The sequence below is a fragment of the Nesoenas mayeri genome (assembly GCF_963082525.1).
Source record: "Nesoenas mayeri genome assembly, chromosome: 17".
Taxonomy (NCBI): Eukaryota; Metazoa; Chordata; class Aves; order Columbiformes; family Columbidae; genus Nesoenas; species Nesoenas mayeri.
This window is the reverse complement of record NC_137565.1, coordinates 12,216,048-12,232,011: the sequence shown is the minus strand read 5'-3', so window position 1 is coordinate 12,232,011 and position 15,964 is coordinate 12,216,048. Positions and strand designations below refer to the sequence as shown.

General features: G+C 43.7%; 1 protein-coding gene across 3 annotated transcripts in view; it reads right to left on the bottom strand.

Annotated features, from left to right (window-relative positions):
* Positions 1 to 15,964, bottom strand: part of FBXW8 (F-box and WD repeat domain containing 8) — a gene marked incomplete at its 5' end in the record, with an annotated part of 52,206 nt that overhangs the window by 16,012 nt on the left and 20,230 nt on the right. For all 3 annotated transcript variants that reach the window (XM_080355092.1, XM_080355094.1, XM_080355093.1), the window contains 3 exons: positions 1,855 to 2,064; positions 4,142 to 4,338; positions 11,693 to 11,850. In XM_080355092.1, coding sequence (XP_080211218.1) covers positions 1,855 to 2,064; positions 4,142 to 4,338; positions 11,693 to 11,850 — 565 coding nt within the window. The remainder of the gene's footprint in view (positions 1 to 1,854; positions 2,065 to 4,141; positions 4,339 to 11,692; positions 11,851 to 15,964) is intronic.

The window sequence follows — 15,964 nt, the reverse complement described above, 5'->3', positions numbered from 1 at the left end:
AGATCTCTACTCTGCTGTCAAATTTGGTTAAAATTAGACAACGATTAAAAAAGAGAGAGGGAAGAAGATGGTTTCCCTAACAATCTTTTCATTAGAAAGCAGTTACTAGGCAGTAGCATTAGGATTGGCAGCTTATGCTAAAAAAAAATGAATATCCCTTGGGAAAAACAAAGAAAACACCAAACTGGGAAAAAAACCCTCAGTTTTCCTGCTACAGCAACACAGGCAGCAGCAAACGGGGCTGGAGTTCTTCACCACTACATTTCCGAGCCCAAAAGCTCTCCTAAAGGCAGATTGTCAACTTGTGACCAGCATAATCAGCCAATGCGAAGTCCCTTCACGTCTGCGCGAGGCGAATCATTATCATAATAGACATTAGTAATTAATTTCCGGCGTGATGTCAGCTGGTGCGGCGATGCCAAGTGAGCGTCGTTGTCAAACACACGCCGGCCGTCTGGACGACTTCGGTCCCATCTCCCTGATTAGGATGCGCGGCTTAATACGACCTGCCACCAAACGCCAAATACTTCGGAACTACATTAGGAAATATGTCCGGCTTTACAGAGCGGCGCTCCGGGGTCTAAGTAGATTTCTCTGTTCCTTGACGAGGCGCAAAGGTGATCACCGATGTAATGCCCCTGAATGAGGCAATTTTACCTTTTAACCTCCCACCTCTGGAGGGAAAAAGAATTGGATTAGGACAGCAAAGGAATTAATAAAGCCAGCACGGCCTCGCAGCGTGTCTCAGCCCTAGAGGTATTTATGGTGGCCTCAGCATTTCCCCCATGAAAGTGAATTTTAAGGGGAAATTAGATGCAGCTGGACACATTTATTCCTAACACACGGGCAGCCCTAAATAAAGCGTTGCTGTTCTAGTTGCTTGCCAAACAAAACGCTGCATTTGTACCCTACAGACCACAGCTCCTTTCATCTGGGCGCTCACCTCCTGCTTACCTCTCCACCTCCTTCTCTCTTTGCTGATAGCCCTGAAGTATAATCCCCCAAAATGGAAATCACAGAGTGGGAAAGTTAGGGAGGATGCAGGAAAGGGACAGAAACTCTCCTCGAGGCATCTGGAAACAGGTTTTTCTGCAGCTTCATCCCTGCCCTGGAGCGGGGCTGTGTCCAGGATCACAGGTAGGATTCTCCCAACAAAATACAATTATTTATGCATTTATTTGGGTCCGCAGGCCCAAAATAGTCCCTCATGCAAGCAGAGAAGTTTGAGAACAGCTGCATTAGAGGCCTCGGCTGTGAGTCTTCAGCAGGGTTAGAAAAACAGTCCAGTTTTGATCTACCTGCTAAAAGAAACAGACTGTGCCACAGGGGCTTCAAACCTATGATTATCATCGAGCTTCCCTTAACATGACAGTCACACCACCCTCATCACCACGTTGGGAGGAACTTAGTTCAAAAACTCATGTGCACTACAAAATAGAAGCATCCTCCTAAGATACAATAGCAATGACATGTGGGTTCCTCATCAGAAAGGCTGAGGGATGCTTTGGCTTTTTGGGCAGGGGTTGTTTATGAGGGTTTTTAGGGGTTTGGGGGGTTTTTTTGAGACGAGTTCCCCCTAGAGGAACACTGCTGTACAGCTGGAGGAGCCGCGACTCGCCGAGGAGCAGAGAATGCAAAATATTTACAGTGAACCTCATTAGTTGAACAATATCCCTACTTCAGCCCACGGGGAGAAAACTAAGAGAAGCATCAGGTTATTGCATTACAAAAACGTCTTCCATCTACTGCCAAAAGCTGAGTAGCAGGGAAGGAAATGATCAGTAGCATGAACTCTTTTTCCCCTTGTTAATTATGAAGGTATAAAAATCTTACCAAAAAAGCAAAATTAAATACCTGGTTTGGCTCATTCAATAACCAGCCGAAGTTTTTCACCCCAAAAGCTGCTTCATGAGCAGACACGTCGAGACACGTGACGGGCTGACCATAGACACAATGGAGAACTTTGCCAGGAACTTGTGCTTTCAGGAGATAGACAATGTCTTCGGCAGCTGCTATTGTCACTGGGCTCCCCGTAACATCTGGAACCAGATTAAGGAAGTTGACCTAAAAAGAACAGACTTTTTATTTTTATTACAGACAAAAATTCTTTTACATCATTACCGCCACACGCTAAACTGAACAAACTACTGATGTGTGGTTATTGGCTGTCCTGAATCCTCCCAATTATGGATTAATTTCAGACCAAGACCAAGGATCAACTTTATTTCTGAACTTGTGCAAGTTTAGGTCGTCTGCTGAAATCGAGCTTGGAGTCTTTCAAATTAGCCCATTTGAAAAACTAATCAGAACATACCAAAATGTCACATGAAAGGAGCGAGACTTAATGGACTCATCCAGATGAAGGACAGAAAGTCATGAGGTTAAAGCTCATGAAGCAATTATTGTGGTGAGAATGTGAATACAGCGCTCCAGGAGAGACACCACATTCACGCAGTGGAAGTGGAATAGCTGATGCTTACCCTGAAATGTATGTATATATATGCTAAATCAATAGAAAAGTCCTCCCACATCTCTTGAACAGTCATATTTTCAGTTCCCCCATCCTCTGTCACAAGACCAGAATGATGTTGCTCTTCCCATTTCAGGAAATAAAGTTAAGATGCTGCTGAAAAGTCTCAGCATGGGAAGGGTTTAAACCACTTAACAGCACAGCTGATCTCTGACCCGGCCTTAGAAGGGAGTGTGGTGTCCTGAGTGTCCGTCTGTCACATGTGGCAAACTGACATTTCACAGCGAGACGCAAGAGTAAAATGGATCCAACTACAATGGATTGCGTGCTGGTGTTTTAACATTTTTTTACTGGGAAACCTCTTAAATGTTTGGAGATTTAAGTATTTTAAGACTTTGCTTTGAAAGAGGAGTGGTTTAAATCAGGAGCGGTTTAAATGGCAGCTCCATACCCACCACCTGCGCAACCAGGAGAAAAGCTGCAAAACTCAATTTATTCCTATGCACTTCACCTTTCAAAAAAGCATTGCTACACTGAGACATAAAGAACTTCAGAGAATGGGCCAGCTTTGGATTTCTAATTAAAATAATCTCAAACCTTCAGTGACAGAAGGTGCAACCTGAAGAAGCCGCACGACCAGTTATGGCTTCACAAGTGATGCTATTAGCTCGGCTGCAATATCCTGCCTCAGAATTAATCAGATAGCGTTGATCTGGAACGAGACCTCGCGTTTGTGCTCCAATTCTACGCGAGAAAACTGATTTACAAAATGAGCCAACGTAGTTTAACGTTGACACAAAAAAAAAGTAATTAAAAGCAGCCAACCTCCTGCACCATATGGACTTGTACTCATTTTCACTTGTAGCTTAAGCCAGTATTTCACCCTCGCTCTTCAGAGAGGAAAGGCTCAGCCATTAACCCGCTGCAAAATCTCTGCCTCTAGCTGATAACGCCGTTATCTAGTTCATTTTACTTGAGTATTAGTTCTCTTGTCACTGCTCTGTTTAAAAATATTAATTCATCTTTTTTCTTTACAATTGACCTATTTAACATGGTCAAAAGTATTCTCAGCATCTTTGTTTTTTCTTATTCTGTTTTATGATAATTCTCTGGTATCGTGCAGTATAACAAAGGAGTGAAGAGAAACTAAGATGATTATATTTAAAACAACTCATTATCTAAAAATATATCCAGAAAACACTCCTTAGCCCTAAATTACTTCTCACAGTGAAAATGATGGTAAGCATGATGGATTACTACTTTTACTCAGGAGCACACCACTCTGAAATATGGTGCTTGCTGTGGAGACAGGTGTTGGAGAAAATAGGCAGAAATAAATAACTGACGCTTTATCAAAGCTCTTGAAAGATTTTTATAAGATACCTCTTAACTGTACCAAAAATAATTAGAGGATCGGGAGCTCCTGGAATGAAGCTGAGTATCATACAGAATCCCAGAATGTCAGGGGTTGAAGGGACCTGGAAAGCTCATCCAGTGCAATCCCCCCATGGAGCAGGAACACCCAGATGAGGTTACACAGGAAGGTGTCCAGGCGCGTTGGAATGTCTGCACAGAAGGAGACTCCACAACCCCCCTGGGCAGCCTGGGCCAGTGTTCTGTCACTCTTACTGAGAAGAAGTTTCTTCTCAAATTTAAGTAGCTCGAACTCACCAGTTTCTGGATTTCAAATGTTCCTGTCGTGTGCCAGAATCCTCTGTCGTCGGCGCTTTCCACCTTGACCTCGAAGCCGGACGCTGTGGCCACCGTGGCGCCCGCTGAGCCCAGAGCTAAAGCCTGGATGCTCTGGTTGTGCTGGTAGTGATGGATGGGCTCCCGCCCCAGCATCAGGCTCCACACGCTAACGGTTCCTGCATACAAAACCAAAATAAACACTATGCGTCACCTCAGAATTCAACAAAACCTTAAAAGATCATTTAAAGATGAAAGTTTTTAAGCATTCTAATGGAAGATGTTAATACAAAGAGAGTGTAGGGCAGGAAACCAGAACTTCAGGACATTGCACAGCACCACATAACAGGGTCAGAGGAAACTTCTCAGAATTAGGGGCTCTGGCATTAGAAGCTCATTGCTCTCATAGTAATTCGGAATTTATTAATTTTAGATAGCATTGTTATCTACCATGATGAAGACTGCTTGAATTCTCCCGCTTTTCCACATTTGGAGAAGCTCAGACTTAAACAGACACCTACATTTTTATTCTGCTACACGCTCGCCCTCAATTACCACTAAAACCAGTGAGGCAGAACCCACCCTGAAAAGTTTTGCACAGAGAAAAGTTTTGAAGTGAAGAATCCGAAGCCCTGCACACAGCAAACAAACCAGGGACTTCAACACCATTTCAAATAGTTTACAACTGGCAGCAAAGCTCCGAATCCTGACGCTCCAGAAAGAAAAAACAACAGAAAATGCAAAGGAACAAGACACAAATAGCTTTTTTTCCCGGCGCAAATCACCAATAATCTACTCAAAAGCACGGAACATTAAAGCAATCATCTGAATAACCGCAATGGGGAGTGTATGACGGACCAGAAGGGCCAGACGGAATTGGAGACTTCAGGGCCACCTTTGCACGGAATTAACGGAGGAGCAATCTTGAGATGCGATGGATAGGGCTGGATAAGCCTTGGCCATTAATGATGAATTGATTAATGGGAGCTGCTCCTTCAAAGGAGACATAAAAGCCCTGACAGGCAGCTGGGGACGGGCACCGGTGCCAGTTCGCAAACACTCCTCCCGCGTCCCAAAGGAGGCGAAGCAAGAGTGTGGTAATGAAACTGCGCAGAGCGAAATGGGATCTAAATGAGTTTAAATTGATTTATGTTTGCTTTTGTAAAGATTATTCGGTAGCTGGAAAGTGCTAGCCATGTGAAATAATGCAGATAATCCTTACGATCCCTGTCTAATGGCACTCCCACTGAATATTTATATTCCTCGCCATGGGAATGGGTACCATAATGGGGACCATTTTTGTTTTATTAGGGATGCATATTTAAATTAATCTGCTATTTGCCTAAACAATTAGCTGCCTCTGTTTGTTTACACAAAGCCAAAACTGCAATTAGGCTTCCATCAAAAAGATAAGTCCCGACTAAAACTGTCCCGGTGGAGTCATAAGGGCTCAGAGCAGAACTTCCCAAAACTACTTCTTAGCATAATGGTAATTATGTTAATTGCTTGAAAGGTAAATAACTGCTGAACTGGTTTTGAAAACCAGACCGTTCGCTCGCATCACACACACGCTTCAAACGAGTTAACAAATACAAATGGACGGCACGGGCTCCAATTCCCCAGCGGAGGCTTCGCAGAGTCCTCGCTGCAGATTCAAACAAAGCAAAGGGAAGAAGTTTCATCCCCAGGACAGCCGATTGAAAGAAGGAAACCAATATCAGCGATAAAAGATCGCGGTGGTGTCAGATCATGAATGTTTGAACTGGACTTTTTCATCAGACAATGAATATCGCTGCCAAGCTCAGAGTACTGTCAACTTTAGTTTGTTTAAACAGAACATTTATCCCAATTAAAGACCAATTTGTGAAGGTAAAGCTGACTTGCTTGCAGTGAAATCTTTTATTTACACATGTCTGTGATGAGCATTTCAATGTGTTTAACGGAGTTTATTAACGCATGAAAGTTCTGCAAAATACCAATAAAATATTCAAGCCAAAGAACCCTCTTCTTGCCACGCAGGCAAGCTGGGAAACCCAGAATTTGGAGTTCTGCTCTCAAAATTTGGGCAAAGCAGCCACTATTATTATTATTACTGCATCTCAACCATAAAAAAGAGAAGGCAGTGAAAACGGCTCATGCAGTAGTACAATCAATTGGAGACAGGTACTTTATTTTGCCAGATGTTCAATAGCAAAATCCACCCAAAATATCTTAAATCAGGCAAACACAGTGTGTGTAACTTGATACACAATATGGTGTGAAAACATCCCTGGTAACAAAAATAACCCAAGTGACTTGTACGGTAACATCTGTTTAATGAAGGAGCACAATATAAATAGCAAAAGGAGAGTTCAGAAGGAATGCAATGAGAAATACTATTTTCTTGCATTAGGATGAACAACTATTTGCTTGTCCCCTCCTCCAAAAGAGCGTCCGATTCTGGAGGTACATCCTCCATCGGCTGTGGAAATGCACTATCAAAAGAGGTATATGCATTCGTGAAGGAAAATATTATCGGGTTTTACATAGCAAAACAAACACTCCACTGTATTTATCAATTGGTAAAGCTGCCAGGTCTGAAAGTGCTACTCAGACTATTTTGTGCTTCATGGCAGACACAGCAAAATGTATTTATTAGCATGGAAGCCTTTGCAACGGTCAATCATGTCTGTGTAAGAGCAAAAGAAAGCCATCGTTATAGGTAAAGTTATTAGTACAGCAACATAAAAAAATGAGGCGTAAGATTTAGCAGTGCAGATGAGATCACTGCTCTCCATAGTCGATCTTCCTGCCTCCAGCACTGACCAGCACTTCATTTCCAAAGCAATATCAATGCTAAGGTGAAGTTAAGGTTGCAAGCATACGGTATCATTTTTCTTTTTTAATACTGTAATCTTAGAAGTGTTAGAAAGCCATGAAATCAAAATTATAAGCAACGCTTTCACAGCGTGCTAAAATCCGCACCACAGTTGTCATTATTCTAATTTAACAATAACACCTCAAAATTATTTAGGCTTTAGAGCTGGCTTATATTTCACCTTGGCCCAAGGAAAAGAATTAAGTACAAGATGCTGATGAAGACGGTTTTGACACTTGACATTACAATCGCTATGCAAGTCTTCTTGTTTAGCACTTCGGCCCAGATTGTACAACAAATTCAGGTTTGTAACTTCTGACTCAATATATTGTTGAAATGTGGCCTGATGGAAGGCCCATTTATTGCAATTCACTCTAGATTTTGAGGTATTTGGTTAAAACGTTTCGCTGTGAGCCTATTGTGCCTTATGCAGGGCGCTGCTGATCCCGCCTGTGCTCCAATTTCGGAGGCACCAGTCAGTCTGACACATCTCCCGCGGTACCGGAGGTGAACGGCTGTGAACAAAGGTGGACGGTTCTGTTAACGGTGCCTGTCTCTGGTCTATCTCCCGTTGGAAGCACAAAATCCTGCAAAAACAGCTGGGTTTTACATCTGTTTTCACACGGGTTTCTCTGGTGTAAAAAGCAACACTTTTGCCGCAAAAAAAAAAAAGGAAAAAAGCATCTCTTTTCCTATGAAATACTCTAATCCTGTAATGGGGAAAGGCAGCTTGAACATAGATGGGAAAAACATTAAATCACACTTGTAAATAAACTGGCTGCGTTCTCCAGCGTAATACAGCATGTATTCGGTGTTAACGGTTTGACACAATGACCATGAAGGTCTTTTCCGAGCGAAATGATGCTATGATTTTATGTCACAGCTCCTCCTAAGAGCGAGCGGAGAGCCGATCACCACCAGGGAACCCGTGGGCCATCCCAGGGACGGCCGCGCTTCAATGTAGATCCCATTACATCAGCTCTTCACCTGCCAGCCCTATCACCTGCACGTTGCTGCCAGCCTCAGGAAAGACGCAGAGCAATCTATGTGGGTGTTATCTGCAAAAATACATTTTAAAAAAGACAGAATTTTGTGTATTTTCATGCTCGCACGCTTCAGCTTCTGAGCGCAGTCGCACGGGAAGGAGAGAAGCTGATTAATCCACGTTCTCTACATGATGTTTTTCCTGGTTGAGGGTCACAGTCCTGACATTTCCTACCTCAATTTCAACAGGACAAAATTCTTTTTCACCTTTTGAAAACACTTCTTACATGCATTTTTTTCCCCTCTAAGCTGGGAACATTAATTTATAGCCTTATAATTTTCAGATAACATTATACTACGAAGTACAGACAGTTAAAACACACAGGAGGAAACGAGCACCAGCCTGAAGTCTCCAAGCTGCTTATCTTGGAGTTTCTCCCAAAAGCTTTTCTAGTCAGAGGGAGCACCAACACACAGCCAGCTCGACCTTAGCAGATGCCTGGTGTTTATTGACTAAAATGTTGCATTTTATGTTCATTGCACTGCGGTTTCCCAACTTTCAGCAGGTACAGCAAGCTGCTTACCGTACTGAATAGTGAGAGATTGAACCTTAGTTGTAAGAGTTGTGCCTTTATGTTACAATGACCACACCAGTTTGCACCAGGTTTAATCTCCATCACTCTTACAGAGATTTCCAAACGACACCATCCCCGTACAGTCAGAAAAGCCACAGACGAGATAGTCGGTGTTTTGTCCACACCTTGGGTACTCAAGAGGCAGACTCACCTTAAAATGATGTGAAATCACATGCTATTTATCGAAACGAAGAGTTTTACATCCACCTGTAAGTATCTGATGGAAATAAATATATTATACTACCGCATGCTTCAAAAAACTCTTCCTTTATTCCAGCTCGCTGGTGTCCCTGCTCTTCCCACCCTACAGCATGTCCTGGCACTTAGGGATAACTCCAAACAAATTCTTTGCAAGGAGGGTACAGAAGAGACAACACCCGCAAGCGGCTCTATGGGCATCAGAACGGACAACACGGCAGATTTCCCATCCCAGAAAGCGGTGCTGCCAAAATTCCCTTCCTGGAGCCTGCCAACAAGCACGAGCGCTCCTGGTCCCTGCAGAAACCACCTTCCTTTGCTCCAGGTCGCTACTCTGCAACTTGTGAAGTACCAACTCACTCCTCCCGATGGGTCTCCAAGCACCACCACGAAGGCTGACAGCGCAGCATCTCCCCTCTGTGCCTACACGAGTATGAAGCGCAGCATTTAAAAAAGAGAAGAAAAGTAAGCTTTCTTGCTGCAACACATTGTTTTCAAGTCAAACTCCGAGATTCTGGAGGTTGGGGGTAGGGTGATGGCTAAAGTAGACTGCTGTTTCCCAAAAGCTGTGGCTCGCAGCCAAAGCCAGGCAAGCATGGAGCAGATGGAGTCCTGGCAAGACCTCCTCTGTCCCTGCATTAGCAGCATCTGCTCATTACCCAGAACCCTCGCCTGCTTTATCTAATGCTCCAGGAAAAGCATTTTGATTTGATTCATTTCAGTGCGGTAACGTGCAACACAATTAGTGGTAAAATCAAACTGGAGGCCTGCCAGTGCTGACAATAGGAAACAAGGCAGAAGAAATATGAGGCCAGTGGGTCGGAATTCAAAAATCACAACTGTGGATCAAGTTGCCAAGTCCCGTTGCCCCAGGTGTACATCCAGCGGCCCCGCTGAGCGCTGGCACGGGCGGAGGGAACTTCATTTTCTCCCCACACATTTTCCCCTCATTTACCTTGTTTCTCAGAGGCTGACGCCGTCGGAAACATTCACCAGAAGTCACAAATCAATTTTTCCTTTAGTGCCATCGCGGAGTTACAATTCGCTTTGGATGCAGGCATCCCAGTAAGAACAGAAAAAATATACATATAAATCTTTCTCCTTCCTATATTTCATATGCCTCGGGAAGCGTTTGCTACCAGCGAAGCAGCAAAAGAGCGCGAGCGGAGTCTGTCTGTTAGTTCTTCCCTGTGATCGGATGCCAAGGACATCGCTGCGTGAGCTCTGGTGAACTGGGAGAAACTGATGTTATCGGGACGAGTCTGCAAGGCAGGGATTCGCCAGGGAAGTCTCGACTCTGCCTGACAGCACCACCTCCAACAACAGCAGATGGTTCCTCTGCCTTAGTCAAACTTATAAACAAAGAGAAAAGGGAACTGGAAATGTACAACAAACAACAATCAAACGCATTCTCTTCAAAGTCGTCCTTGCTGAGTTTAGAATTCTCTCCGCCGAACTGTAAATACACGCTTTCAGATTGTGGTTAGTGAACGTTTCTAAAACGGGTCTTTACAATTCCCTGTTCACATAGAAACTAATCTGTTCTGACCGGGCTTCTCAAATCAGAGTAACTGCCGTATCACAGAGCCCATTAAAGTCTCTACCCAAAAGAATAAAAGAAGCCGGGCTTTCTGCAAACTGGTTTAGTCCCAGCGCACAGGGGACTGACAACAAGACTAAGACAGGAAAAACCCCTTTGACAAATTATTAGATTAGTCAGTGGGAGACTAGAAAACAAAGACCCTCTGCTAGTCATTGTTTGTCACGCTGGACAAAAAGCCAACATTAAAACTATCATTGAGTTATAATTTTCTATGACTCGAGTAAATAATGAGTATTCTGTAACATCAGAATTGTTGTTGTCGGAAAGCGTTGCCTATCAACAATTTATATCCACAGAAAACCATTCCAGCATGATCCATATGAAAAAAAAACAGCTAAGGATGTTGATCATCTTAAAACAATTGTTTTCACATACAAAGCATTTAATTTACTTCTAAAATAAAACATATGGATAAGAGATCTTGTTTGGATTACCCATCTTTGGTTTTGTTTCCCTGTGCAGAAATGCCGGGATCAAAGGCACTATGTGTACAAAGCTCCCTAACTTTGAAAATGCTCTTTATTCACCCCTGAGGAGAGGTTTTTAAGTGTCAAATCAAGAAAGACGATAGGAGTTGAGTTCTGCCTGAGCAACTCAGCCTAGGATCCCAATGGGATCAGCCCAAACCTGACTTTAATTGCTAGTCCCATGTCCAGTAGATGTACGGTTGGTCTCTGGCTCTTGTTGCCCATTATATAAACATCTAAGCATTTAAAACAATGCATGTAACCAGGATTTTATTATGTTTTCATTAAATATTAGGTCACAGGTTTTATTTCTCTCTATATAATAACCCACCACTGCAAACCAATATTTCAGCTAAGAAAACATGCATCCATACACGATGCCAAGAGCAAGAGAGGACGCACATTAATCAGACGTGTGAGTTTACCAGTATTCCCATTACAAAGCCCCACAGAGCCCCAGGGGAGTTCTGGACAGAGGAGAAAGCTGGGGGAAGAACATTTAATATTTTTATAGCAAAACAAGTTATTTGCTTAAGATAGTTTGGCTGGACTAACCCCTGGCACTCTGCGCAGGAGCTCCAGTAGGAATTAAGCACCAGTTTTAATGGGAGCTGTGTTCCAGCGCCTCCTAATGCATTTAGGGTTATTGGCCAACTTCTTTCTCACATAAAAGCGAGTGTGTGCGTGTGTGTGTAGACCTAGGATTACAGACACAAAAAGCTGAGCACAGCTGCTTCGTTTTTGTAAAGCCTTGTTCTTTAGATAGGGAGGAGAGTTGTGGTTACTCACCGTCCTCATGAGCCGCGACAGCCAGCGAGCTGCTTATCCTCACGCAGGAGACGCGTGGCCGAGGTCCAGCATTGGCGGGCCCGTGTGCCGGTTCCAGGATGGGGGCTGTGTAATCCCAGGTGCGAGTGTCCCACAGCCTCACCTCTCCTGATGTGTATCTGGAAGAGAAAGCCATTATTCATCCCAAAAAACAGCTGAGAAGAGGGAGCTGCAGGAGAAGGGAGGAAGAAACAAGAGTTGTGGTTTAAAACCCAATGCCTTTTACAGCTCCTAGACTGACTCTCCCCCTGTTTACATGCTCTGTGTACAAGCCCATCAATTCTGCTCACTTTATTTCTATTTACTGAATGCAGCATTAATTCTACTAAGACAGGCAGGTAAATTGGAGCTACAAAAACGACACGGCTGACCTACCACAGTTACCAACTATTGATATTAGCTTTACTTGTGGTGTGCAAGGAGAGTCGGGCTCAAGGGAAGAAAGATAATCAGTAACGAGCCTAAATTACATCATGGCAAAACTTCAAAGCATTTCCTTTCAGTCTTTAAAAATCTGTGATTGTGGTGGTGCCAAGGAAAGGCTGTTTAATCAGAGTATTTATGTACATGCATATAAGCGCTCACACGCAAACACCCACCCAACCTGCTGCTCTTTATAGAAAGAAACTTTATAATGCCTCATCAACAGATGTCTACATCTCTGAAGACTAATTAATTTATTAATACAATTAAGTGTTGTATTTAGAATTAAGGCACTGCTGTCTTCTTTGCAGAAGGTGCTCTCACTGAAACATCAGGAAAACTATAGTTTAACATCAAACTATGGTTGCCAAAAAATCAGAAAAAATAGAACTCAACTTCTTAGACAATAGTGAATGTATCTAAATAAATGAAGGTTGTAACACAGCAAGCAACATGGAAACTGTTCTGTGCCATAGAGCACGCTATTAAAATAAAAAACACTGCAGGCAAAGTAAAGGAGAAACTCCCTTTACAACTGGTCAAAGAACACAGTTCAAGCTATTTGGAGCAGTTCAATAACTATTTAAGAGAAGTTTTGACAGCACTGTGACAATTAACACAGTTAAATAGTCTAAAGTGTCTTTTTCTGCCATACCCGAGGCTTGGATTCTGTTGGAAAACGAAGGGTCCCTCCTGCTCTCTCAGCTTTGTTGTGATGATTCTGATAAGCTGCAATGATTCTGATAAGCTGCAAAGGTCTACAGGTTAGAAAGCTGGCTGTCCTGTGTTTATGAGGAAAATACGACAAGAGTTATTTACAAAGGAGGCGAAGGAAGGTGCTTAATAAAGGTTTAGAAGATGCTGGAGCTGGACTCTGATCTGGGTCTTGGGGAGCACTGGGGTATAGGAACTCGGGAGCAGGTGAATTTCAACAGCTCTGGGTGAAAATGCTCCACTTTATACACCTAATTAAAGTGCCTGAGGGGGCGGCGAGATCTGTCGAGCAGGAAGAGACGCACATTAATCCTCTGCGCTGAAGCTGTGTCCTTGTCACCCGGATTCCTCTTCAGAGCTTTACACGGTAACACAGAAGGAAATGAGAGAAGAGGGTGGGATGGCGCTTTTCCCTTTTCCTCCCTCTGCAAATGAGGCCCCAAATTCCTCTATGAATCCTGTTTTCATTTCCAATTTATAGCAGCATTATTTAAAAGAAAAGATCATAAAGTAAGCTTCCCTAAAGCAATGCAAAACATTTCCTTTTGGACCAAATAAGCAGCTCAGATTAGCCCACAATAACTATCTTTAGTTACAAAACTGAGAAGTGCTCATTTCAGACAATGTTAAAATTGGAGATAGAGCACAACGGGGCAGGTAATTGCAGATCTGTTGCAGTCCCACTCAGCAGGAGACACACGGAACACTTCGGAAGCATTTCAATTTTGAGCTGCTTTTTGTTTCCCTTTGTGTCTGAGTTGGTTGGGTTCATGTTTTAAAACTTCTAACTGCAAAGGGTAGCACATTATTCTCAAGAGGGAAGCCAAAATTCTCTTGTCACTATATGACCCTGAAAAGCAAGATTCAAGGCACCGGTAGAATTGACAGAACTGACAGAATATTCATTTTCATCCCCAAACATGCAAGACCAGCAGCTCCTCCTCATGCACATACATGTTTGCTGTCATATAGTCCAGCCTGGGAATGTAAAAAGGACTAATAGATGGAGAAAATAGCAAAACAGGAGTAGAGAAGAGGCACGGTGCTGCCTAATTCTGTGAGCACTCTGCTTCTGTTTTTTCTACACAGTGTGTAACACAAGTGATCCAGGGCTCAAGACATGAGCATCACAGTCTTGGAATTAAAGATCCAACATCACAGGAGCACAAGAAGCACTTGAATTAATCTTCCCTGAGAATTCAACGAAGCCTAAATTCAGTTTGAACCATTCTTTCTTCCTGCAGAAGAACCCGAACCGTCTCTATAGCTGGGCTCAAACTGGCACGGAACCACCAAACATTTCCAACTACCAGTTTGAAATAAATTTGAATCAAATTCTGTGGTGGGACTTAAACAGAGGAACTGTCTCTGCTTGGCAGGCTCTGCATCAGAGCACCGGCAGCCTCCTCATTCTCAGCCCTTCCTCTCCATTGATGGACAGGTACACGCTGAAGAGCTTTTACTTCTCCCCATGAAGCCGAGCTGCTCTCCCACCCCAGCAAGGACCTGTTGAACACAAGAGCTTGTCAGTGCTCGAAAGAGGATGATCAGAAACATGGAGACAGACTTTTGAGCAGGGCCTGTTGCGACAGGACAAGGGGTGATGGTTTTAAACTAAAGGAGGGAGATTCAGGCTGGACACGAGGAAGAAATTGTTGCCCTGAGGGTGGTGAGAGCCTGGCCCAGGTTGGCCAGAGAGGGGGTGGCTGAACCATCCCTGGAGACATCCCAGGCCAGGCTGGACGGGGCTCTGAGCAACCTGAGCTGGTGCAGATGTCCCTGCTCATGGCAGGGGGGGCACTGGGGGAGCTGGGAAGGTCCTCCCAACCCAAACCCATCCGTGATTCTATCTCAGTCCCATGAGGTGAACCTAAAAGATGTGGAGAGATGTGACAAGTCCAGGCTGGAAACACAAGTGGAGATCCAGGTCTGGGCAGGGAACCAGCATGGGAAAATGGGAGATATAAACCATCTCCTCGGCTGACAACACGCTCGGTTGGCCATCGCCACCGCCTGCCCGCTTCCAGCGTACACTGGGACTGGACCAGGACTGAACTGGAAGAATTTCAAACACACATGAAGCCAATTCAGGACTAAAAAATTTAATAGTTCCACTCCCCGCTTTTAATGCTGTTGTAAAGAGCACCACACTTTCAATTTGTAACCACAACAAAAGGCTTTTAAACTATTAAAGCATTGCCTTGCTGTAAAAAAATAAAAAGGCTGCTTTATTGCAGATAATTGGCAAATCTGCCAGTCAATAGAGATGGCTGAAGAGAAGAACACGCTGCACTGTACAGACCTATTTCTAGATAATTTCAGCATTCCTCTTCATTTCCTACCACAACAGTCTTTATGCTTTGCCATGGAAATGGGTTTGGATTACCAGCTCTTGAATGAACGCACCCAGGGTAAGTCTTTTGCCCGAGAACAGGCACAGTCCTCCAAACTCCTTCAGTTACTGATTTTCCTATCACGATGGCTACGGAAACCAACAGAACTTTCTGCTGGAACGAATAAAAAAACCCTCAAATCTTTCTGTTTAATATAACAACAAATACATTCTATTTGCTATAACACCGAGAGCATTCAGCTGCTGCTTTTTCCTCCCGATGGGTGTATTGAGATGATTATTGCAGCGGCAGGTAAATACTCCAATGTCTAATATAAGCCACTTTCTCAAAAACAAACCAAAACACAATACCAAACCCAAACCACATCCCAACACCTACAAATTCCGAGTTCTCACCTGATTTACTTCATCTAGAAAGGCTGTTCTAAGTCTTACTTTCTGGAGCACAACAGAAAAAGGCTGTTGGTCACAACCTCAAGTCTCCCCTCTCCAGACACCCCGATGCGTCCCAAGGTGTTTCACCCCCACGGATTTCGGCTCTGGGTCTGTGTGTCTGTCCCTCTTCACCAGACACAGCTTTAGTGTTCAGCAGAGACCTACACTTCACTTTGCTCTCGTTCTGCTGAACATCTCAGTTTATCCACATGAGAAGTAGCAGCAAGAGAATGACGAGTGCTATATTTTTCTAACTATCCTTTTCTAATTATACCTCTCTTTGACAAGCCAGGTCTGTAACTCCGGAC